This window comes from Apis florea, unplaced genomic scaffold, assembly GCF_048593485.1.
Source record: "Apis florea isolate Af1SG1 unplaced genomic scaffold, ASM4859348v1 contig_2201_pilon, whole genome shotgun sequence".
NCBI lineage: Eukaryota > Metazoa > Arthropoda > Insecta > Hymenoptera > Apidae > Apis > Apis florea.
Window position 1 is genome coordinate 1,543,760 of NW_028256542.1, and position 24,723 is coordinate 1,568,482.

Genomic DNA, 24,723 nt, shown 5'->3' on the forward strand with positions numbered 1-24,723 from the left:
ATATTTTTTTTTTTTTTTTTGAGAATTTGGAAAGAATTTTACGTCGCCGCATAAGTTTTGTCGTTTCTTTCTCGCGTAAACCATCTACGAATGTTATCACTGATTGATACAAACAGTAACATTAGAACTTAAACAGGAATAGAACGAGATGTAAAAGACGATGAATCATAGGGAAAGATTATAAATGTTTAGCGCCGATGGTGATCTAATCGATTTACCAAATATAGCTCTACGCTGCAACGAATGCACGATTTTAAAATACAGGATGTTTTTCGAGAACGAGTGACGTAATTTGTGGATCCGCTCCGTGATTCTACGAGCAAAAAATAAATGGGAAATTCGTTTCGAAGCTTTCGAAAAAATTGGATGTATCGAAAGATCGAATATATTGATTGAAACTTTCCAATTCGATTTTTTCTTTTTTCTTTTCGAAACGAAGCCTCCTCGACGAAAAAAAAAAAAAAAAAAAAATTGCACAGGGGACAATTTCGATTCTACTCGAGTAAAAGTAAATCGAAAACGTGGAATAAAATTGAATTCGAAAGGGTTCTCAGGAAAATGTTACTTCGCCTCGTATTTTTTTCGACTCGTTTTCAAACGAGTCGTCGGAGTCGTGTATTCGCGCTTCGGCTGGCTGGTATCATCCAGGTCTTGAGACGGCCTGTATGAAACCGCAGTTTCCATTCAAGACGACGCCGATGCCCGATTTTAGACTCGGTCTTTCAATGTGATTCAACGAGACTCTATCTCATTAAGTCGAGATAGAGAACAGCGGGGATTATAATGCGATTCATTTCTATTGAAGGGATAAGTTCCATGAGGATTTTCCAAGGCTGGAAAATCGTAAATTATTTAAAAATGTTAAAAGAAATAATATTATTCAAATTCGATGAATGGGATACTTTGTTGATACGTGTATATTTAATTAAATATAATTGTGAGTAAACGTTAATAATTGAAACGTTGTAACAATATTAACGTTCCATTCAATTTCATTAATTCAATTTTAATAACTGATCCTGTTGTTCATTTCAACTTACTTGTCCCGTTGATAATTCGTTTATTTACACTTTATACTTTATTTATCCTTTCCTGAAACGCACGGTGCGAGGATAATAATGATAATTTAATCGACGATAGGTCACAGATAATTATTTTTTAGCGTTAATTGGTCATTGTGTATGCATCGTGGAAGCAGTGGGCGTTGTTGGAAAAGGGTGAAGAATCGTTGGCCACGCTCGACGATTCGTACGGCTGCACCCAAAACCGGTGGGACTTTTGGTTGACCATCTGGTGAATCGTGGAAAATTTTGCTCGACCCTAATATTTCGATCGAAAACGATTTCTTACTTCGAGTTGAATTTTCTCCAAAGGAAAGAAATTTCCAAGATACGTCAAGAATCTTTGTTTATTTATTTTTTTCTCCCGTAGAAAATAATTTTATTTCATCGCTTACGAACTCTTCTCTTCGAACCTGATAACACTTATTGAAAATTCAATGTGTTATTCCGAATATTTCTATCTTGTTGTCCTTTATTTTTACAATTTAAATTGGATCGATTTATTTCTATCGAATTATTATCGTAGACGTGGTCGTTTAACGAAAAATTATTACGACCTGTCGAACCTCGAGTTTCGTTCCACGTCAAAAGCTCGTTACACTCTTCTTCAGCATCGACTGTATCGATTGTATCTTCCTCCTCGAGAATACTTTGAAAACAAAAACCCGAGGTCCCCGACCTGTGCCCCAGGGTGATCGATTAGCCAAAGCCACGATGTTAAAATACAAGAGAGAGGAAATCCGGTCTCTGATTTTTGTCCCCGGCTTATTTTTATATCGTTATTTTGTTCAATTGTCATCGGCTCTCGATTAATTTACGAAACGTCATCGTTTCCAGATTTTTATTTCGAATATTTTATTCCATAAAAAATTCTTCCATTGCTTCTTTTTTCCTTTCTTGATCGTATTATTTAATTCTCGCTAGAAAATTTACATCAAGTTAATTAATTACATTTTTACAACGAGAGAAATAATCGAAATATTGTTGTTATTACAAATTGGCAATAAACCATTCTGCATCGATTTATACGATTAATATGAAAAAGTATTTTTTACTTTCGACATTTTGTATTTGAAAATCAACAAAAGCAAAGAAAAATGTACGGATACATTTGAAAAAGATACGATCCAAAATTTCTTCTTCACCCTTATTATTCAACATTCACATTCCATCCAAAAATATTCTATTATTATGCGTTGATTAAACAAATAACGATTTAACACCCCCTCCCCCAAAGATCCCTCGTCGGCAAAACCCTTTGAAAACCTCGGCTCACGGACCCACGTTCCACCGTTAATTCAACACCAGGTATCGACGCATCCCCAGAAGCGCCGCCCTTCTCTCAACAACGCCCCCCCTCCTCCTCCTCCTCCCGTGAGGAGGGCAAATTGTCGAAAGCGACAACAACCCCTTCTCGCACAGATTTTAATCTGTTCGATGATCGTTGACAGGTATGCGAGGAGCAGAAGTGCCAGGACGAGGTCTTCCCCCTGTCGATGAACTATGTCGACAGGTTCCTCTCGATCTGCCCGATCAGGAAGTCGCAGCTGCAGCTGCTGGGAACTGCCTGCCTACTTCTCGCCTCGAAATTGCGAGAGCCATCACCGCTCACCGCTGAGGTGCTCGTTTTCTACACAGACAACTCCATCACCATGGATGACTTATGGGTAAGTGAATTTCTCGAATTTTTCGTCCCGTTTATTTATTCTTTCCTCCCGTTTCTGCCTTCACCGTTCGTTCATTCTTTCGATTTGTCAACAATGTCTCGAAACTTAAAAACTTGATCGAAGATTGTCCGGGATATTTAAAGCTCTATCACTTTCCTGGGACGAGATGGGTAGAGTGTAGTGCTAGTAGGATATTCTGGGATAAAAAGTGACGCGTGTTTTCTGCTTAAGGAAGTTTAAATATTGCACGTTATCGTGGTGGAAAAATGGTGGGATAGGATGGTTTAGGAGAAAAATGGTGGTGGGATTGATTGAGTTTTGTACTTGGGCTATGCTATTTTTTTTTTTTTTTATTATTATTAAGCTATAATAATTGGATTAAACAAAAGACTCGAGTGGATTGTTATTATTATTAATTTGGTGGACAAAGTAAAGTATTTTAAGGTTATTAAAAGGTGGGAGAAAGAAGAAAAATCCTTGAACACCGAAGAGACATAGTTCGTTAACGAAACCCAATACTTATCGTTAATTGCATCTTTTTCTTTCTTTTTGGCAATAAGTTAAAATACTCAGGTATACTCTGGTATACCTAACTCTACCCAGTAGAGTTTTTTCGGTGCAAAGCCACGCGACCGATATCTTTCTCTCACCTCCTCTGTCCACGAGAGAAAGATCTCTAATAAAGATAAACTCGCCTCGACTTTTTTTGTCGCATTTTCAAACGAACAGTCTTTCCTTCGATATCCTTTATTTCATATCTCCTTCAGGAGAGTTAGAAGAGCGAAACAAAATATTCATATATATATTCATCGAGGAGAGATAATCAAAAATGGAAAAATAAAATCGCGACTCTTTCGAAATCGAGATGCACTCCTTTCAAACGGTACTTCCAAATTTCCCTTTCTCCCTTAAATATGTATCATAGACCAGTATCGACTCGCGTGGCTAGCGGCTGACATGCTAATCGTCATGAAACTTTCATAGGAGAAATTTTGGTGAAAAAAAAAAAAAAAAATGAGGCGCGTTGTTATCTTGCTCTATTCCATTGTTGTTCCTCCTCCTCGAGGAAACCGTTAAATCTCTCCTGCTCCCTGATAACCTGTCCCGTCGATACCACCAGGCCTCGCTTGATTATCATTCGATTCTTACGTTTTACGCGTGTTCAGCTTGTTTTTCGCCGTGCAACGTTACGACGTCTTTTAGATCGTTTTTGATATTCGTGGAATGTTAAGGATTACAGCAGACGCAGGGGAATTTTCTTGCTTATTCCGTGCTCTCGGATTTAACGCGTTTACGTCGGTTTAAATCCACCGATGGTGGTGATTTTTTTTCTTCTTTTTCTTTTCTACGCGATTTTCTCCTCGGTTCTCTCGATTTCGTTGCATCGATATAATTTATTTTTATTTTTTTTTTTTTAAATATCGTGTAAATTTTTAAAATCTAGAATGAATAATATATTTCGCGGAATTTATTGCTATCGAGTGATACGAATTAAGTGCAATTTTTATTATTTTTTTTATAAAATAATTAAGACCAAAATTAAAAGTTAGAAATGCGCGATTCGTTAATTGAAAGACGGCTCTTTGGAATCTTATTATTCTCCGATTCGTTTAAAAAAAAAAAAAAAAAGAAACGAAAAGAGGTTAATTAAATGTAACAAATAGAAATTGAGAAAATATGTGGGTCAGGCGATATCGAGAAATACGAAAAGATATCAAAAAAAAAAAAAAAAAATTTGCAACGAGTGCAATGCGAGAAAAAGTTTCGTGAGATAAAAAAAAAAATTTAGCAAACAATCGCCAGACGGTTCTTTAATTTATTATCTAATCTGGTCCCGGGTGGCATCGCTAATTTATTAAAAAAAAAAAAAAGAAAGAAGAAAAACCGAACGTGTCGTATGTTATCTGATAAAAATCGATGCTATCGGAAAGATTTTGGCCTTATAATTGTTTAAGCGATAAAGACGAACTTCTTAAAAAAAATTCTCAATGTCGCGGGACACTTAAATTTTGTAACCACGTTAATAACGTTCGAGAAAGTGGGTGATGAAGAAAATAGGAAGGGGATTAACATACTCGTGCAATTTTTGGATATTTTTGTATCACCGAATATAATTATAATTTTAACGTTTCCCGACAAATTCCTAGCTAACTAACTATGATCGAACGTTGACACTTTTTCCATTTAATTTAACCGGAAATCTGTATTATTAATTAATATTATCGAGAAGATTTCACGATCGATGATAACGTCGTTATGCATATTCGAGAAATAATTAAAATCGAATTCCATAATTGAACACACACACCTTGAATCGAGGAATGAGAGAAGGTATAATTCATCGACGGTATAATTTGATCGATTCGAATGAATCAGAGATCGTGGTGGTGGAGATTCGTGTTCAGATTCGAGGCTGTTCGAAAATAGTCGGCTGGAATCCGCCGTCACCTTCGATTAAAATGTCACAACGTGTCTCTTGCAAATGGCAAATTTTGCGGGGAGAGAGAGAGAGAGAGAAAAATAAATTCTCGTGGGAGAATCTCGTGATTTACCCGGAGCTTCGCCACAAAATTTATATCGTCGGGAAGAATTTTGGAATTAAGAAGAGAGAGAGAGAGATATATATACACGCGCCTACATTTTTCTTTTTGGTCACATTATATCAATACGTTTTATTAGCTTCTATTATTATTCGAAGGTGGTCGATGAGTAACGCTGGAAAATCTATTTTTGCTTTTAACACACGTAAGATTTTTCAATTCTCTCGTCCTTCCTTTGCTCATTGTACTTGTGGACGAGTGGAAAATATGAATATTCGCGTTTAATCGTTAATTTCGATGATTTATCGAAAAATGTTCTATCTGAAGGAGAGAATATACATTGAGGAAATGAAATAGGTTTGCAAGAGAACGGGGAGAATAAAAATTATTTATACGTTTTCTTTGCAAGTTATTGTTGTTGCAAGTTCCAGTATATTATACTTAATATTGAGATATCTTAACGCTCTTCACCACGTCTATTAACGCCGACATTTCATTTTTAGAATGGCAGTATCGTTTATCATTTCGTTTCAGATATTACTCATTGTCAGAAAATAGCCCCGAGTACAATGGCACCAGATAAAGAATATAGAATTAATGTTGCACGTTCCCTTTTTTTTTTTTTTTTTTTTTTTACGTTTCACTTTAAACAAATCGATCCCTCTATCGTGAACTGACACTGTTCAAATTTGCTCGAAACTTGAAAAATGAGCGTTCAACTCGCTGATTTTTGCATATCAACCTTTCCCAAGGACACTTTTTCAACACCCTGTATACGCGAAAGAGATTTTTTTTTTTTTTAAATCAAAATCAACAGAAGGAAGATAACAATGAGGAGAAAAGCGTGCAAAATGAAAGATGAAATATTTATTATACAATAATGAAAATTGGCATCTATCAATCGTGACAAAAATCACAGTTAATCGTTAAAAGAACTCGTTTTAACCCTCGTTTTCGACGAAATAATTCTAGCCAAGTGACGAGTGTTGATCAAATCCGATCGTGTTTTCGGTCACTTTTCACCCCACTTTGCAGGTGATACACAGGAGAATAGGGAAACGGTGGTCGACGAGAATCCCTTCTTTTTTTCGAGAAGAGTCACGAAAGCGTAACTGCGGGCAAACAAGCGATAGGCCTAAATAGATAACGACTGATACCGGGGAGTCTTATTTAATTTTCAACCACGATCGACCTACTCGAGTGTTGCTGGAAATGATGTTTTCGGATGTTGATTCGATTTTATCGTTCCCGAGAGAGGATGGTGATTGTGAAAACGTAGAATTCGAGGAAGAGGACAATTTTTTACAATCTTAATGATTTAACATTCGTTTGGAAAATTTATGGAATAATTTATGGAACATTTTAGTAAGAAAAGTAGTGTAGGATGATTTATTTCGTTGTATTTTATTTGACAACACAAAGTTTCATTTGATTTTTATGAGCTAGTATTTATAGCTGCACAAATATAGTTTATAGTTGGAAGAAGTATTGGTTCAATCAACGTATTCTCAATTCTCGGTTGATATTTCATCGTGGAAACGTAAATCGTATGTTCGAATCGAACGGCGAATGTTGGACGAGAGCTGCGTTCCCTAATAAAGCCTAGAAATGAGTCAGGATCGTTATAAGATTAGCAATCTAGATCCAACTAATAAATTGGTACGCCATATCTCATTATCAAATTGTACACAATAAATATCTGTCGTGGCGTGGAACAATTCATACGAATATTTAATTCGTCCGACGATCAATAGCAGAGGCGTAGACGAAACTCTCGCATTTTCGTATATGAAAGTATCTATTCAAGTTGGTGCGTCGATGAAATATAATAAACACAAATACAAACGCAAACGGTATAAATCAAATTTTTCCTTCGAACAAATCCAAGTTTTTAAAAAGCCAGCCCTCGAAATCAAAACAACAATTAACTCGTGACAACTGGCACGAGGAAACAAAAGAACCACCCTTTATTTCCACACCTGGTTTCACGCCCGAGCGGCAAACCTGACCGAAAAACAAACAGCATAACGAAAAAAGTCGAAGACCGGATAACAATCGCCGCGCGAAACATTCGTTTTCGAAAGGGTAATTGCTGTGTTTCGATCTCTCCACCCTGTTGCCGATAAACCGTGCGCAACAACCCCCTCGGGGAAGGGGAAGTTGCTGGAGGAAACACAAAACGAAACGAGAAGAGAGAGGAGCGAGGGACGAGGGTTGGTGGAGGGTTGGTGGACGGACTAATCATCGGAAAATAAACAGAAGAAAGGTGTTGGTGGGGGCGTGGTGGTGCACCTGCAGCAGCAGCACCACGCTGGAATGCACCGGCGGCACGCGTGCAACAGGCACGAAAAAGTTTATCGATCGAGCAACGCGAAATTACTAGGGATTCGGTGGTGGGCCGGAAACGGAGGGGGAGGGAGAAGGAAAGGGGTCGTGCGTGGAAATCGGCCCGCCAACCGACAAACCTTCTTTTCTCTCCCTCCTCACGCTCCGTCGAGGGTGTCGATTTTTGCCCGCCATTTTGCCACCAGTTATTATCTTCTCGATCTGCGGCGAAAAACTCTGAGTTAACCTAGATACAATGTAACAGTAATAGAATAATACAAAATTCTTCGATCTTTTCGATTATCAATATCGTGCAATGAAATTTTTCCAATTTTGATTAATGGAAATGAAAATTCGTTTCTCGCTCATTTTTGTCCGCCATCTTCTCGATCTGGCGAAAAATTCGTCCCCCTTTGAGGCAGTTAATCTAGATAACTATATGCACAATAATACAAAAGTTACAATTCTTCAATCTTCTCGATTAATATCGTGCACCGATGGGATGAAATTTTTCCAATTTTGATTAATAGAAATGAAAACTCGTCCCCCCCTTGAGGGGGTTAACCTAGATACAATGTAACAGTAACAGAATAATACAAAATTCTTCGATCTTTTCGATTATCAATATCGTGCTCCAACGCAATGAAATTTTTCCAAAATTTTTGATCAATGGAAATGAAAATTCGTTTCTCGCTCATTTTCCTCCCACTTTCGAAACGGCAATTGGCTTCTCACGGTCGAAATCTTCCCACCGAAAGATTCAAGAACAATCGGGCTTGACCCGCCGGAAGTTCCGGTGTCAAAGTGCACCGCGCGTCGGAGAAGGTCGCAAAAACCCTTGGAAGGAAAAGGGGGTACAGGATGCAGCGACGCCGCGTTTCGACGGTGCGAAAATATAGCCGTGGAGGTGAATTCCGGCCGGCTGTCCTCGCGGAGGAGAGAAAAGGGAGGGGAGCAGGTGAGGGCCAGGTGCGGGTATATGCTGGCCCCCTTTGAGGGTTGCACCGGGCCCGTGCTCCGCGCCCAAAGCCAGCTGCGTCTCTGAATACGAGGAGAAGCGCGTGTATACATATACATATACCCCTTTCTTTTTGGCCTCAGAGGAGTCAGAGGAAACCCCCGTTCGGATATCTTTCTCTCGGTTTGTGCAGCGGATGAGGAAGGCCGGGGATGATGGCTCGTTGGGATGCTGTGTGAATGAGAGGACGCGGTGTACAGGATCTGGATATTCGCGCGGATGTGGGCCAGGTGCTTTGTGTAGGTAATTGTAGTGGAAAGCGTCACCTGTTGATCGGGATGTATCAGGTGCGAGCCGAGCCGATCGGATGTCGCGGTGAAATTAAAATTCCCCGTTGTCGAAAATTGTGCTTTTCCTTCACCTCCTCGAGTTTTCTCTCCGATCCCTATTTTTTTTTTTTTTTTCCTTCCTTTTGTGAGAAGATTCTCGTTCGATATTTTGGGAATTTATTTAGGTTCGATGGAAATTGGGGGGGAAACGATTCGTTTTGTAATGATAGTTTTTTTTTTTTTTTTTTTAGTAAATAGAGGTGTATACATTAAGGTGGTATATTGTTCACGTTTCTTATGTAGACGAAGCTAAATTTTGGATCAAATTAATTAATCTTTGCCGAGTGGGAAAAGGCATTTGGGTGCAAATTCGTATTCGGTGTTGCAAATGAATGTTGGGAGAATGAGCAGCTGGTGAAGCTTTGACCCCTTCTTTTCAGCTTTTGTCGTATCGGGAAGACCCTTCTTTTTCTTCATTTAGCCTGATGTCGATCGAAGTCCTTCAAGGCTTCCTCAATTTCTCGAAGCCTTAAAATCGAGACACCCCCCCTCCGATTTGATTTGATTTATGATCCCCCTTTTTTTCTGTATGCGCGCGTAATTGATATCACTTGATTGATTAAATTAAACGGATACGATACGAACAAAGAAAAGAAAAAGAAAATATGAATTTAATATCTGCGTGAATTTTTAAAATTAAACATTTTTCTACTTTGGAACCTCGAATTTGAAGCGAAGAAAATTGTAAAATCGAAACTATAATTATTAAAGATAATGAGAAAAAAGTTTTATTTAGAAAAGAAAAGATTTTTCGAAAATCTTAAACTTTTCTAACAACAATATTATTCCAAGTTTCTCGTTTGAATCGGATCCACCATCACCTGTCCATTACGCATGCAGATCTTGTCGTATTTCCCGTATTAATAAGCAGGGGTAACGAGCCAATTTTTCTCCCGCAAATTACTGCTTCGACTATTAATTATTCGATTAATTTCCTTTCTAGTTTCTGTCGATCGTTAGCCCATATCCCGCATAATTCTCGATCAGCTCGGTACCGACCGACCGGCTAGCCATAACTTCGACATAGTTGGTTGCCGTTTGCGGATGTTCACCAGTCAGACGTTTCGCCTTTTCCTGATTATTCGTGCCGATAAAGGAGCCTTGAAAGCCACGGCCAGGCACGCGATAGTTCGGTTACACTTAATCATTCCGTTTTAATTCCGTGTTTAATTCCGTGCAATTTCTTCTTCTTCTTCTTCTTCTTCTTCTTTTTAATCTCTAATCGGTTCGATAATTTATATTTTCTTCCCCTTGTTTTTTTATTTCTTTTTCTATTTCGTCATTCAACTGTTCTCAGTCGGTAATGTAGTATTCAAGTTGAAAAAAAACGAGGTTATGCAACACTTTGGAAGGAATTTCAGGTTTTACGAAATTTTAAAAAATTGTTCTCCCATAAATTAATTTTCTTTTGAGAATAATAGTTTTCAATCTAGCCTCGAAAACGAAAGAAATGAAAATTTTTAAATCATATTTCATAATTTTCTAGAAAAATGATCGATAGTGTAAAATATTTCTTCGAAATAATTTCGAAATTAAAAAACGATTTTTATCGTATTCGTATATGTCAAGGAAGATTCGTATGCAAATCGGTGTAAATCCACGAATATGCGCGAGCGTAAAATACGCAGTAGATGAACACGTTCGTCGTCAGACATCTGTCTTCTTCAAACTTCCTCCCTGTCTCTCTCGAATATGATTTATGCCTGCTTCTTAATTTATTATTCGTTCGAAACGAGAGAGAAGGCTTTTCGAGAGAAAGGGATAAGATGTATCTCGTTTTTTTCTTATTGTAAAATTGATCTGGGTAAGTTTTCATCGCATGATCGACCATCTGTTGTAATGTAATTAGAAGGAATTGTCGAACAAGTTACTATGGAAAGATACTGCTTTTTTTTTTTTTACTTTTATTTAAAGAGTGAGATGAAAAGGAAATCTTTGTCGAGAAATAGAAAAATACATATGTAAAACAGAAAAATACATATGTCTCTTCGAATATTAAAAACATTGCATTTAAATTTGAATAATGTAAAATTAGAAAACGATAAAAGAAGGTATTTTGTCATTGAGATTAAGAAAGATTCGATTAATACAATCATAACTGTAAATTGAAAATCTTAGAAATAACAAAATATCCGCGCAGAGAAATCTTCGTTTTACCAGCAACAACAAATAAAATTAATTAAGAAGTGAATATGAAGGTATTGTCGATTATAAAATTTCAAACAAATTATCCTGCTGCGCTGAAATGAACCGTGCCTCCGTTAATTACTCCGAGGCGGAAGGAAGAAAACGTACAAAATTGCACCGGGACGAAATATCGCTTGTAATGCATCGTGAGTTTTTTTTATTACAGGGACAACCTGTTGCAAGGATATGTGTAATATACATATCCGTTGTATCTCGACCAATCAAAGGCGTTCCTTCCTCTACGTGGCCTACCTTAAAGTGGCTGCACGACAGGTGTCCGTTCGGTGTCAGCAGGTTTCCATTTCGATGGAAGTGGGACGAAAGGATCCGTGGAGAAGGAGGAAGTGAAGATTAAATCTTCCTTCGAATCGCGTGAAATTGAATCTGTCTATCGAACACAGTGGTCACAGCTCCAGCTTCTTCCTATTTTCTATTTCTCTCGTTTTTAAGGTTAGGTTACTCCTTCGAGAGTATGAACGTTTCGTTCTTGTGATAACTTTTTGAGGATAATTTAGCTTTTCAATAATGCCTATTATTTACGCATTTTCCATTATAATTCTTTAATCTTTTTCATTCGTGTAAGTATTTATGTCTCCATAAGGTTTATTACATAACCTCAAATTATTTCGTGCTTTGTTCTTTTCTATATGCATATTCTCCAAAAGTTTTCTAACCTTCTTGATTGATCATTGATTTTTTCTTCTTCCTCTAATTTTATATCTTTATAAATTTTTTAAATTTGATTCGATCGAATTGTTCTCTCGTTCAATTGAATTATGTAGATAATATCCCATTAACGCTTTGGATTGATTCATCTTTTTTTATTTTTTTTATTTTTTTTTTTTTTTTTTTGCATCATCAATGGTATTTATAACGCGAGATTACAAATAAAAATTAAATTATCAAGTTACTTAACTCGGATCTAATTCAAAAACGTTACGATCACCTATGACCCAGCTTTATCAATTGGGGGAGGTTAAATTGTAGGATTTGTTTGGACGTTTGGATGGATTTATGATTAATTTTGTGTTCTATATTGAGTTTCTGAATGGAAAGTTTTTGCCTTTTTATCATATTAGATACGGCTATATCGTATTTACAGAATTGTGATGTGTTATAATCAGTATTATAATCTCTGTTGGCCTTTATTACTATCTTCCAATGTTACACGAGCTTTTCAATTACTTCTTTTTACAGATTATTTTATTACTCGAATATATTTGATATTCTTCGACAACTTTGTCTTCGACTTTTTTTTTTCTTTTTTCAAATAATCCTCTAACTCGTTTCAAATAGTAATAACTTGATAATCAGATGTTTGTTTCACATTTGATGCGAATATTGGGGAGGTGTGTGTAGGTAAGATAGATCATAGCATACAGTCTATTTGATATGTCGGTAAAGAGGGCGTTTGTTCCATCTATGTTACTGTTATACTCACAGACTACTTCATCGTGAAATCATAAATAGCATGTATAAGTTCGTTAATAATTCTTCGTCTATCATTTTCCTTGCTTCTTTAAAATCTCACTTTACACAAAATTACACGATATTCTCGATAAAATATAACGTCGAGTTAAAATTCGATGCACCTGTTGTAACAAGCCACATCCTGTAAATCATCGATAAATTGGTGAAAGGAGAACCAAGGCCTACGTGGATGTTACCCAAAAAAAAACTTTTACTCCAAAGATTTCCTTTCTTTTTTCTTCAATTTCTAAATTTCAATCATCAACTCGTTGTAGATTCACAAAGCTGGATCGAAAAAAATAAATATATAATCCCTCCTCGATACCGATCGCCGTTACGATAAAAATCAATCGAAATCCTCGAATACAAATCGTTTCGAGACCAGCCAGCCGACTTTCATTCGCCAGAAACCGTCAGAAATAGCACCGACTCGTGAAATACCTCTCTCCAGGACTGGTCCGGAACTTTCTCTAAGCCCCGTTCCTCTAACGTCCGTTTCAAGGCTCCCCCCCTCCCCTCCCTGCCGAAAAATCACACGAGTTCCATCCTCGGGTTACGTAAAACCCCCCCCCCCCCGGAATGGAGGGGAGAGGGAGACCCGAGGCGATATACAATAGAGGGAGGCCAGTTTCGCGAGTTAGAGTTAAATTCCTCCTTAAATTCAACCCATTTCTCAAGCCCGTTGTGGGGCCTACGTTATGTAGCCCGACATTATTAGAAATAGTGTTCGCTGTGAACAAGTCGGCGGGGGCGGTGACCAGCCCGAGGCCGCCGTAAACCCGCTTTTCTGCCTCGTCGTATGTCGCTGCCATCACGGCTTCTTCGCCGTTCCCTTCGATGCACAGATTTAGGCCTCACCTTCTTCTCTCAAATTTTTTACCCAAATTGAAATTACAAAACATTTTTTTATTTCTCGTGTCTTGGAAAGAGCGTTATTAATTGATCGATGATTTGTCGTCGTGTTTGGATTTTTGTGGATCTGCATCACGTTGGTTTTTTCGAATGAATGTAAGTAGAGAGAGAGAGGGGGGGGGAGAGAGAGAGAGAGAGAGAGAACGGTTTTAAAGGAAAGGAAGGATATTCAAATCGGGCGCACATGGATTTTTCTCCCTTGGCGGTTGAACGCGTTACATAAAGATGAGGAAAATACGGTAGATAGTAGTAATGCGCAATTTGAATTCATTTACGATTGTGACAACTGTTTACAATCTTGACATATGAATTTTAATGGGGAAATTGAATCGTTCCTCTTAAAAGAACAATCATCGTCCGCGTGTCATTATATATTTCAAAATGACACATATGTTAATTTAACCTTGTCGACCTTAAATACCGTTTTAACATATTATTTTCCGTGCGAGCATTCGAACGAATTCGAATTTTCAACGATCGTTTTTGCGTCCGTTTTTGAATTTCTTTCTTGATCGAATAACCTTCTTTTTCTTTCCCCTCGAAAAATATCGAGCAGAGGAAGTTTCTCTTCGTATTTTGTTCGTTATAATTAAGATAATTCAATGCAAAAGAAAAAAGGAAATGTTTCTTCAAAATTTGATAAATATGTACGATAGAACGTGTTATTACAATTCGTGGTTAACAAAATTCTCTTCAACGACCGACGAGTGTCAACGAACCAACCAAGTTCGCCAGCCAAGTAAAAGGTCAATGACTGCTCCTCCATATAAATTCACCAACTTCCTCCACCGATTTCCTAAACTTCATTCAATGGCCGACATTTAAACCTATCCTCCTATCGTCCATTTAAATCGGATGATTTAAACCAAAACCCTTTTTTAAAAAACGTTCAATTTCCACTTTACTTTTATTTCTACAGTAATGAAATAATTTGCAACTTCCTTTTCTTCCTTATATAATATTATATAAAGAGACGCATCTTCGATGCAACAACGAAAGCAGAAGAATATATATATATATATATATATATTTTTTCCATCAGAAATAAACCAACAATTCGTCAATTTTATTTCTTTGATTTTAGAAAATTTCTCGTTTTCACTCGAATAATACGATCTTTCTCTCATAAACGATAACAAAAAGTGTTGTCGGATAAGCAAAAAATATTTAATAAAATTAACGTAAATTAGCTTCGATTCCGCGTTCGCAACATTATATTCCAAGAATCTGAACGAATGAATGAAAAAAAAAAAAGAAAAAAAAAGCGCGTTTCATTTCTTTACACAACAATGAAATAATAGAGAAATTTCAAGTGTGCCAACACAAGTTTGGACCCAGCTTGGTGTAAGGAGGTGGCACACAGTGTGTGTATCGGTTCAAAGCGAAAACCGATCACGTAGCTGGGTCCCAAAAACAAAATCGAGGATGAAGAAAGCGAGAGAGAGAGCGAGCGAGCGAGCGAAAGAGAGAGAGAGAGAGAGAGAGAGAAGTAATTTTGCAACTCGAGGCGAGCCGAACGTGTCCCTTAAGTTCGTTGAAACACCGTGGTTGTCGTATATACTTTGGAACAATGGGCTCGGCCGCGAAAATAATCGTTTTACGAACGAACAAAGATTGCTTCGTTAACATTTCGTAATGCATCGTAGCTTGCAGGAAGTATTTTATGCGTTTAGCTTCTTTCTTGTACGCGGGACTCTTCTTCTTTATCTTTCAAACGAGCGCGCATTGTGCTTACGATTTTTTCAAACTTTCAGAGAACAAAGGGGACGGCACGGGTCTTAAAGGTTATGCAGATGTTGTTGTAACCGCGAACGTTTCACAATTTACATTTTGGTTTTAGTGTGAAAAGGCGCGAAAGGGGGATATATATATATATATATATATCCCCCCCCCTCCTCCCCATTTTGTTCTTGCCGAGGTATTTTTAAATATCCCGATTGAAAGAATTGGGAAAAATTGATTATTTAACCTATATTCATTTATATATAAATTATATATATTCGGTATCTCGAACTCGTAGCAATTTTTGAACGTTTAGAATTTAGGAAGATTCGCGTGTTCATTTCTGCTCGAAAAATTCCGTCTGGATGGACTCGGTAGATAAAAAAGAAAAAACTTCTCCGTTTACTCGATCTATCGGTAATGCAGTTCGACTCGAAAACGAACTTCAAGCAATTTATAATCGTTTCATCGTGAACCAAACACGGACAAAAATTCTGCACACATTTCGTTCCCATTTCTATACACCATACGCCCTAAAAATAAATAAAAAAAAAAAAACGACGATCGTATCGTGTATCGTGTGTTCAAAAAAACTTCGTAAACCATGATCACGTTCGTTTTCACCGTCAACGCATTCGAATGCGAAAATCATCGATCCCCGAAAAATTCTCGAAAACAATTCGTTCTCGGTGGTGGAAGAGAAGGGCAACACGCGTGGGGGACGAAGAGGAGAGAAAGAATCGGGCGGCTGTTGCTTTTGGAAGTTAGAAAGCCAATTCTCCCGGCATATCTGGCCTTGGCTCGATCAATATTTACGAACATCCGGTTTACGAAGATCAAATATCGGTTTTGATCGGGGGCTTGTATCGTAAGGGGCCTCGTGGCAGAACCTCGTGACGTAACACGGTAGCCTGTGCAAACGGAAGTTTGCATTTTTCATGGAACTATCATTTTTCGAAATCGTTTCGACTTTTTTCTTTTTCTTTTTACTCGCCAATTATCCATCCATCCGTGAAACTTTGCCGTGGGATACTCGAGAAATCGAGGAATTTTCCATTGTCAATCCTCGCTTTAAAAGAATGAAAACGTTTTTGAGCAATATAATAACGAGAGAAATATTTGGATTTTGAGTTACGAACGATGATTAAAGAAGACTCCCTATTTTTAGTTAGAAAGAAAAGTGTATGATGTAAATTGAAAATAATAATCTTGTACAAAGGTTATAAAACGTGTTCTTCCAAAAGGAATCTTCTTTCAATTGTTGACGTAGATATAATTTTTAATCGAATTAATGATTAAATTGCTGTATTGTTCGCAATGTTTTGTGACAAAATTTTCTCCCAAATTATTCTCGAAAGAGAATATCCATCCGTAGCACGTTTACGTTTATGGGTTGAATTCCCGAAAAATGGGTTGTGCCGCGTTAAATAATAATTGAACCGAGCATTGGAGATCGAACACGAATGGCGGTTGAAGCGTATGTCGAAGCAGGAAGCATCGATCTTACGAAAATACAAAAGTCTCTCCAAGCCCAGTGACACCAAGTGAATCTTAATTAACGTTTTCCCGGGTGTAACCCTTCGAAACCACCTTTTCAATTTCTTCGAATAGTATAAAACATAATTTTGGACGACGATTGAATATACGGGTACCCGTACCCAGAAATATGTATATAATTTACAGTGCGTTGACACTTTTCTAGAAATTAAAAAGTTTTTTTTTTTTTTTTTTTTTTGAGCCATCATTTCAAACACGAGAACAGGTAGATATAGTCAATAATAGTTTTTTTTTTTTTCTACAAATTTTTGAATAACGTGTATATATGTATATGTATATTTACTTTTTGAAAAATTTGTAAATCTTTAAAAGTGTTGAAAGTCTTCTTTCAACTTTATGAATATATTAAAAAATATTCCTTTCTTTGCTAAAATCATTTACTTTTGAACAAGTGTACCGAGAAAGGAAATATCATTATCTCGTGTGTCTTCACTTTTTCAAAAGATTTTAAATTATAAGTAAAAAAAAAAAAAAAAAAAAAAAAAAATTACAAAGATCTATATATATATATATGTATTTTTTTGTTTTTTACTTTTAGAAAAATAAAAAATTAAGAAATCTTGGCCGAAATATTTCATTTATTATAAACATATATTTGTATAAATGTCTGAAGATTTTTGTTTTTTTTTCCCCATTTTTTCTATTAAAAGTAAAATAATAAAAGAATATTGATGAAATCAATTTACAATTTTCGATTCTTATTCGAACGAGAGGCTTGTTTTTAAAAGAGTAATGCGGGAAATGGTTAATACGGAGAATTGATCACGAAACGAGGAAAATTCTGACAAAAAGCAGACCACGTGCGGCTGGCTCGAGGAATCAGTAGTCGTTGCCAGTACCACGTCAGACACGCACGATGAGGTCACCGCCGTTCTTCTCCAAAGTGAACGTAGAAACAAGTCGGACAAGGTTGCAACGAGTTCTTTAACAACTTCCACCATTCAATAATATCTTTCAAGATGGGTCACAAATTTTTGAGACTTATATAAAAACAATCCGTTTTTTAATTCGATTTTATCGAATAATCGAGAAATTGAAATTGCAATTGATATAATTTTTGAAAATTGATTCGATCAAAAAATATTACATTTGAATATTATGCTCTTATAATTGCAATTACAAGTTGAAAAATATGATTTAATTATTTAAAAATAAAAAGAAAGCCTGAAACCGATTGTGTATGAAATACTTTCTTCTTTTTTCTTTCTACAAATTAATGTTTCGTGCATTATAAATAGAAACGATCAATTGTTAAATAATAACGAAATGTATATATGATAGCGGAAATAATGGAAATAATCAATAATATTTTCTTTTGGATTTATTCAAAAGTTGAGAAGTATATCTTCTACAATCATAAACACATGCATAAGCACATGCACAAATAAAAGTCGATATTCGAAACAGATGTCCTACACGATTCCTGGAAAGGAATCGATAGGAGCCTTCGCAACATACACTGTAAGAGCTACAGAGCCTCTTTTGACTATCCTAAATAAACATATAAATATTATATATTGATTCTCTTTTTTTATTCGAATTTTCTCGAGCAAACTGCAATATTAATTTTTTTATCTTATCGCGATAATCAAATTTCTATGAAGAAAGAATTATGCACCCTTATCTAACTTACCCAACTATTCTCACCCGATAAATTAGATCATCAAACTGACCGATCAATTTCATCAATATGAAAATATAACAACATTATCACACTGCGTCGACATCCATAAGTATCGCTTATGTAACTCGCTCTAATATTACTCAAAATTACCTTTAAAATTAATTTTCAAAGCCGAAACTTCCCCGACACGTATACCGTGTTCATATATCGCTCTGTTCGGTCGATAAAAATGGCGAGAGAAAGAGAGAGAGAGAGAGAGAGCCGAACGGTGGCCGATATAAGGGAGGAGGAGAGGGGGTCCCTTACGTGCGAAAAAGGACCCAAAGTATACACCGGTAATCGGAGCAGATGTCCTGGCGGAGGAGAGTAGTAGCGACGAGTTCCTGGAAGTGGCGTTGGCCAACGTTAAGCCGGCGAAGGCCATAGATGGCTACTAGAAGGACCAGAAAACGACCCCTCGAGCACCGTTTCGTCTCCAACGAGGGTCCTTCCCCCTCCACGGGGGAATGCCTTTACGCCCATGGAGGGCTAAGGAATGCCGCGGAGCGGTGATTCTGCTTTTTGTTGCCAGTTACGCTTGGGGAAGAAGGAGCGCCTCTCCTATACCCTGGTCCCTTTTGTACTTTATTTTTGGCCGGAATGGTAAACACCTTGCTCAGAGGCGCCGCCCTTCGATCCTGCATCATTCTTTCACCCCACCTCTCTGCTCGCCCAATCGAGAAGAGGTGGTGGTGGTCTTCCTCCTCTGGCTTCTACATTCCCGTCGGCTTGTTTTCTACCTTTTCTTCTCACTTTCTCTCCGGCTCTCTCCTCTCTCTGGCTTCCTTCTGCCTTCTCGTATCCACCCGGTGTCCTCGCTGTTCCGCGCCATTTAAGTAGCCATTAGTGCCGCCACCTGTCGGCAATACCGATCGTTTTATTGTTTTGCCGCGTTTCTTCTTTTCTTTTCAAAAAGGAAAGAAATAAAAGGAGGGATAAGAGGAAGAAAATTTAGAATTTAGAATTTTTTGGGATTGGATTAGATTTGAGGTTATGTTTGAAACAGATGATCATTGGAGATATATATGTAGATAATGCGTTATTTGTAAATCAGTTGGTATTATAGGCAGAGAATGGTTAATATATTTTTTTCTGGTAATTTTTTCTTGAATTATGCAAGTCGAATAATAAGAGCAAGATATTTTTTGGCAATCATGGTAATTTGTATGTCAGAGCACGGACACTAGTTTAGGTAATGGAATATACGTTATACAGAGTGTCCGATAAATCATAGAGCGGAATAAAAACAGCAAAGTAATTGGATAAAAAAAAAAAAAATAAAAAAAGAAAAAAAAAACGTGTATAAATTTTTAATAAGAAATTCTTGCTCCGCGAGTTTACCGTACACTCTACATAAAATTTACATTCCGTTATCTAATCTACTGTCCGTTCTACGATGTATCCACTTGCTACATTTACTGCCCATAAAATACGTGGTGTTTCGAGAAACTAGAACTACGTATCTATAACTATTTTCAAAATGTATTTTTAAATCTAAATTCTTCGAAACAACGATCTATTTTCGTCTATTAAATTTAACTTTAAATTCGTTTTTAAAGATTATTATTAAAAATCATTATCTCAATTTAAAATTCAGTTTATTTTTCTTAATTTTCAATCAATTTTCTTGAAAAAAAAAAAAAAGATTTATTTTTATCAAATTTTTTTCCTTTATTTATTAATCACGTAAACTTTCTCAAAATAATTATATCTTAAATGTAAATTCACAGATGCCGTAAAAGTGAACTTTTCCATTCGGGAAAATTCGAAAGAGAAATTTCTCACGAGATAGTTGATTCGTGGACACCGTGTATGCAGACCGGCATCCACCTTTTCGTTGCAGGCCACCTTCTATCGATTCCTCATTGCGAACCAGATAAATCGGACCCCCGGTTTCTCGGAACCGGCCAGGTAATGGCAGGGACGTAACCCTCCACGTTTCTCCTCTCTCAAGGAAACCTATTGTCCGTTAGTCTCGTTGCCAGTTTTCGTCCTGGTTCCTCGCGGTCTGTTCTAGAATTCGACCCGCTCCTGTTGCCTCCAAAAATCGATTCCTCGTTCCTTCCAACCTTTTCTTTTCTTTTCTTTTTTTTTTATATACCGTTTGATCATAATCAAGCGATTAAGATAGTTTCGATCGATAGAGAAAAGTACGTATTGTGATACGAAATGAAAAATTATCGAATTTGAATTTAAAATTGGATATTATTAGAAATTTGCATTAAGGAAAAAGAGTATGAGATACGCGGATGAATCTAAAGGAGAAATCAAAAAATTGGAATCGAATTTTCAATGATAATCTCAGAGAAGAATGATGAATTGATGATGGTCACTTCCGTTACGAGACATTTCACCCTCTTGCTCGTCATATGGACATTTTGAAATTCGTCATTCCCGGACATGGAAACGCGATGTAACGCGTTGGATCACGTGTAATTATGACAAATAACCGTAATTATTATGCGGCTTTATTATTATCCGATTTCACACGATGTCTTATCTCTGTGGTGCAACATATGTCAGTAATTTATCCTGTGTTCCTTGATATATCAGTAGTTTAAATTGCATCGTGAAGCTACAGAAGCTAATTTTCCCAAGTATGCTTGGAAATTAGATGTGAAAAAAAAATCTTCAAATTTCTCTTGTATATTTCTCCAATTAAAATTAAAATATTTGTCTGGCTATATATATATATATATATATATTTTTAATATAATTGTTCACATAACATCATGGAAAGAATATCATGTTTTGAAAAATTAATACAAATACTGGTATTGGATTTTGACGTTGTATTATTATAAACAAAATAATTTGATGATAGAAGGAGGATAAAATAAATTGTTACGTCCTACACGTTGTCAGTAAATCGGAAACGCCTTCTTCATTATGATCATATAATCGGTGACAAGCAATTTATGATGAGTAATCCAGATTGGAAGTGAAGTTGAAGTAATAAAAACTGGATGATCGTTAATAGCGCCCATACTACGATGAAAGAGTTACTTATTTCTCAACAAGTATATACATCTAGTAAATAATCTTCGTTATTTTCAAAATCCGTTATATCGAACAGCTTGGACTTAATTTTAGATCTTATCAATCTTATCAATTTTTCAAATCAGCTATTTCATATAATTGAACATAAATGTTAATACCTATTATTAAAAAGAAAATTATATTTTTAATGAATTCCTTCTATGAATTCCAGAAATTAGAACGTATCAACGGTATCTTTATATTTATTTAACTTTGATCAACTTTATTAATTTTTAATCTTTCTGAATTTTTATTAAAAATATATATAAATAAATTTTCTATCCATAATTCCTTCTTTCGATATAAAAAGATAAATTAAATAAAGGCAGATAAAGGAAAAATCAATAAAATATCTTTGTTCTACAAGACAATTAAATTTCTTTATAATTCTTTGCATAATATTTTAAAATATCTTTTATATCTTTTTTTATTTTATTTTTTTTAGTAGTAGTAGTAGTAGTAGTAGTAGTAGTAGTAGTAGTAATAGTATATTACACTACTATTTAATCGTATTTTTTTCCGTTCATTAAATTCGACCCAAAGATAATAACGAACTATGGTTTCGAATCCTGCCAGACGAGACCACAAAGGGTTAAATTGCACGTGGATCACGCATGTACACGCGTTGCGTCATTCGTGCGTGCGCATGCGTACACGTCTACGCAAAGCACGCGTACACACGATACGCACTACCGCAATACCATGAATACCCAGTAACGTATCAAGTTGTCCCCTTCGCCCCCACTCACTTCCTTCCTTCTTCTTTTCCTTTCTTTTCCCAAGTAACTTCTTTAGATCCTTGAACGTGACTTAGTTTACAATGTTTCTCATGTTACATTTACACGCATCGTGTTCAGTCAGAAATTAAATAACGTAATGTAAGGAGTAGATTATCGTCTCGATTAATAATTTGAATTATTGATTTAGTTATTTTGAATATAAAAATGTGCAACCAATTTGTCAGATATAAAGAAATAAATTTATAATATCTCTCTGAAAGTCTAGAAGAATATTTGGAAAGGATCCAAACGTTAAGATTTTGACGTTTGATAAAATGTTAAGATTTATTCTTTCATCCGTTGCCAGTTAACCATACGAAATACCGTATTATTAGAAAAACCAACTTGAAGATAAACCTCGACTACTGATTCGTATGTTAATACCATTAAGTCTTGTTCCAAGCAAATGACGATGAATATATGAATTTATATTGTTGAATAATTTATTATATACGAATTCTTGCATTTAAAAAACGTAGTTTTATTCTATGCTCAAGATATTTCTTATAAATAATATATCTATGAATTAATTCTCACATTTTTTATTTATTAAAATATATTTTAATATATGTTGTAATCATTGATACACTGCATATTAAATGTTATTTTTTTAAAAAGGTTAATATCGATTGTATGTATTTTGCATATTTTGACATTTTGCATCATTTTTTGATAAATTAGAATTTTCAGACGTTTGGAATGCAAATAATTTTGAAAAAAAAAAAAGTTCGCAACCAGCGATGCGATAATTTTTTATATATCCTCTCTTATCTTCTTCACATGGAATGCGTCCATTCCGGATGTTGGCAATCAGCTTTTCTATTCTCACTTTGTCAACCGGTCCGAACCAGTCTCCGAGATTTTTGAAATGTTCACGTTCTTCTCTTCCTGGTCCCCCCTTTTTTTTTTCTCATCAATCATTGAATTATTATTCGTTGCAACTGGTATTTGATGCAAATATAGTATGCACAAAACATATTATTTTATATATTCAAAGTAAAAGAATACGCAGAAATATGGTACGTAATAATCAAGATTCATAATGGATATTTTTAAAAAATAACAAATTTAACATTTCTTTTTACGACAAGATCTCTTTCTATAAAAAAATAAAATATTAACATTATATATTGTAAATAACTTAAATATTATATCATAAATTAAGATATTTTAATCATTTTTAAAAATTTTTTATATGCGAGAAAGAAAAAATTAAATTATCAATAAATAGTTGATTTTAATTAAGTTCTTCCTTTATTCTTAAATATTCGATCGAGATTATGTCCCTATTACCACTTCACACACTTATTACACATCCATAGATCTGCACCTGTGACATACCATGTGTGTAGAACTCGAATATTCCACGTCTCGTGGTGTGCTCCTTGTTCTTTCTGTTCCAACCTCGGTATCGACTCTCTCTCTCGATTTCGTGCTCGATAACGCATATCGAGGTAAAAGCTAACAGGAAGTCCAGTTAAATAGTAATATAAAGCAATATTGACCTATTCAACAATGTTTGTCCAATACATCTTTTTCTTTCTTCTTTCTTTCTTTTTTTTCCTTTCAACATCATTTTGTATTATTTAATTATTAGAAATTCTTTAAATAACGATAAATATAACACGTTAGTAATTAATAAAACTGATAGTAATATAATAAATTTTAATAAGTAATTCTGAAACGAATTCAACAATACATAATAAGATGTCTTTATAAATAATAATCTCACTGACAAGTATTGTAATCGCATTCATTTGACACGCAAAACATACATTCAAATTTTTGTTCAATCACTCTAAAATTCCCTATACGGTATATGTATACATATGCAAAGATAGAAGAATGGAAAAAGAGGGTTTCTAACATTCCAACCGAGTAAACTCGTCTCTTCGTGAGAACCTGATTTCGTAAACCGTCACCAGATCCATCGTGGAAAAATGCAAATACACAAGTGCAACCGTCGCATCGTTGCATCATCTAACCTAACACACGAGGGCTGATGCTCGCGCCATGACACCAGATATTCCAATAGGATATAATAAAAGTAACTAGATGCAGGCTCACCAGAGGGCAGACCGAGAGCACCGACTTGTTTTAACCTATGTGTACGAAGTTGTCTCGCCGGGTAGCCCCGATCATCGACTATCAAGACAACCGCAACAAACGAGTTACTTTATAAATAGTAAACGTCGTATCCCTGAAGTGGATCGTTGGCCTCCCGCGGAATCGTTACGTTTACGCTCGCGTACGCACCGTACCGTGGCGTGCGTAGCATTGCGTCGTTGCACCGTCACGCATTCCATGACACACAAGCATGATACGAGTATATGTGAGCATTGATGAGACATTACGTGTACATGTATAACCCTTTTTACCAAGCGACTTCTGATGACCACGAGTGGCTTGAGGATCGGCAAGTGACTAGGTATAGAAGGGCAATTTTTTTTTCTT

General features: G+C 36.0%; 1 protein-coding gene and 2 long non-coding RNA genes across 4 annotated transcripts in view; 1 reads left to right on the forward strand and 2 right to left on the reverse strand.

Moving 5' to 3' along the window:
* CycD (cyclin D) overlaps positions 1-24,723 on the forward strand; it is a 45,217-nt gene that overhangs the window by 9,066 nt on the left and 11,428 nt on the right. For both annotated transcript variants that reach the window (XR_015295085.1, XM_012483414.3), the window contains exon 2: positions 2,513-2,728. Coding sequence is in view for 1 of the 2 variants with exons in the window: in XM_012483414.3 (XP_012338868.1) it covers positions 2,513-2,728 (216 nt within the window). In the remaining variant the exon portion in view is untranslated. The remainder of the gene's footprint in view (positions 1-2,512; positions 2,729-24,723) is intronic.
* On the reverse strand, positions 18,094-24,550 carry LOC147658531 (uncharacterized). The gene is made up of 2 exons (XR_015295087.1): positions 24,337-24,550; positions 18,094-19,307 (listed from the first exon to the last, which is right to left on the reverse strand). It is a non-coding gene; the product is annotated as an uncharacterized LOC147658531 (long non-coding RNA).
* Positions 22,796-24,357, reverse strand: LOC147658532 (uncharacterized). Its single transcript, XR_015295086.1, has 3 exons — positions 24,172-24,357; positions 23,611-23,730; positions 22,796-23,368 (listed from the first exon to the last, which is right to left on the reverse strand). It is a non-coding gene; the product is annotated as an uncharacterized LOC147658532 (long non-coding RNA).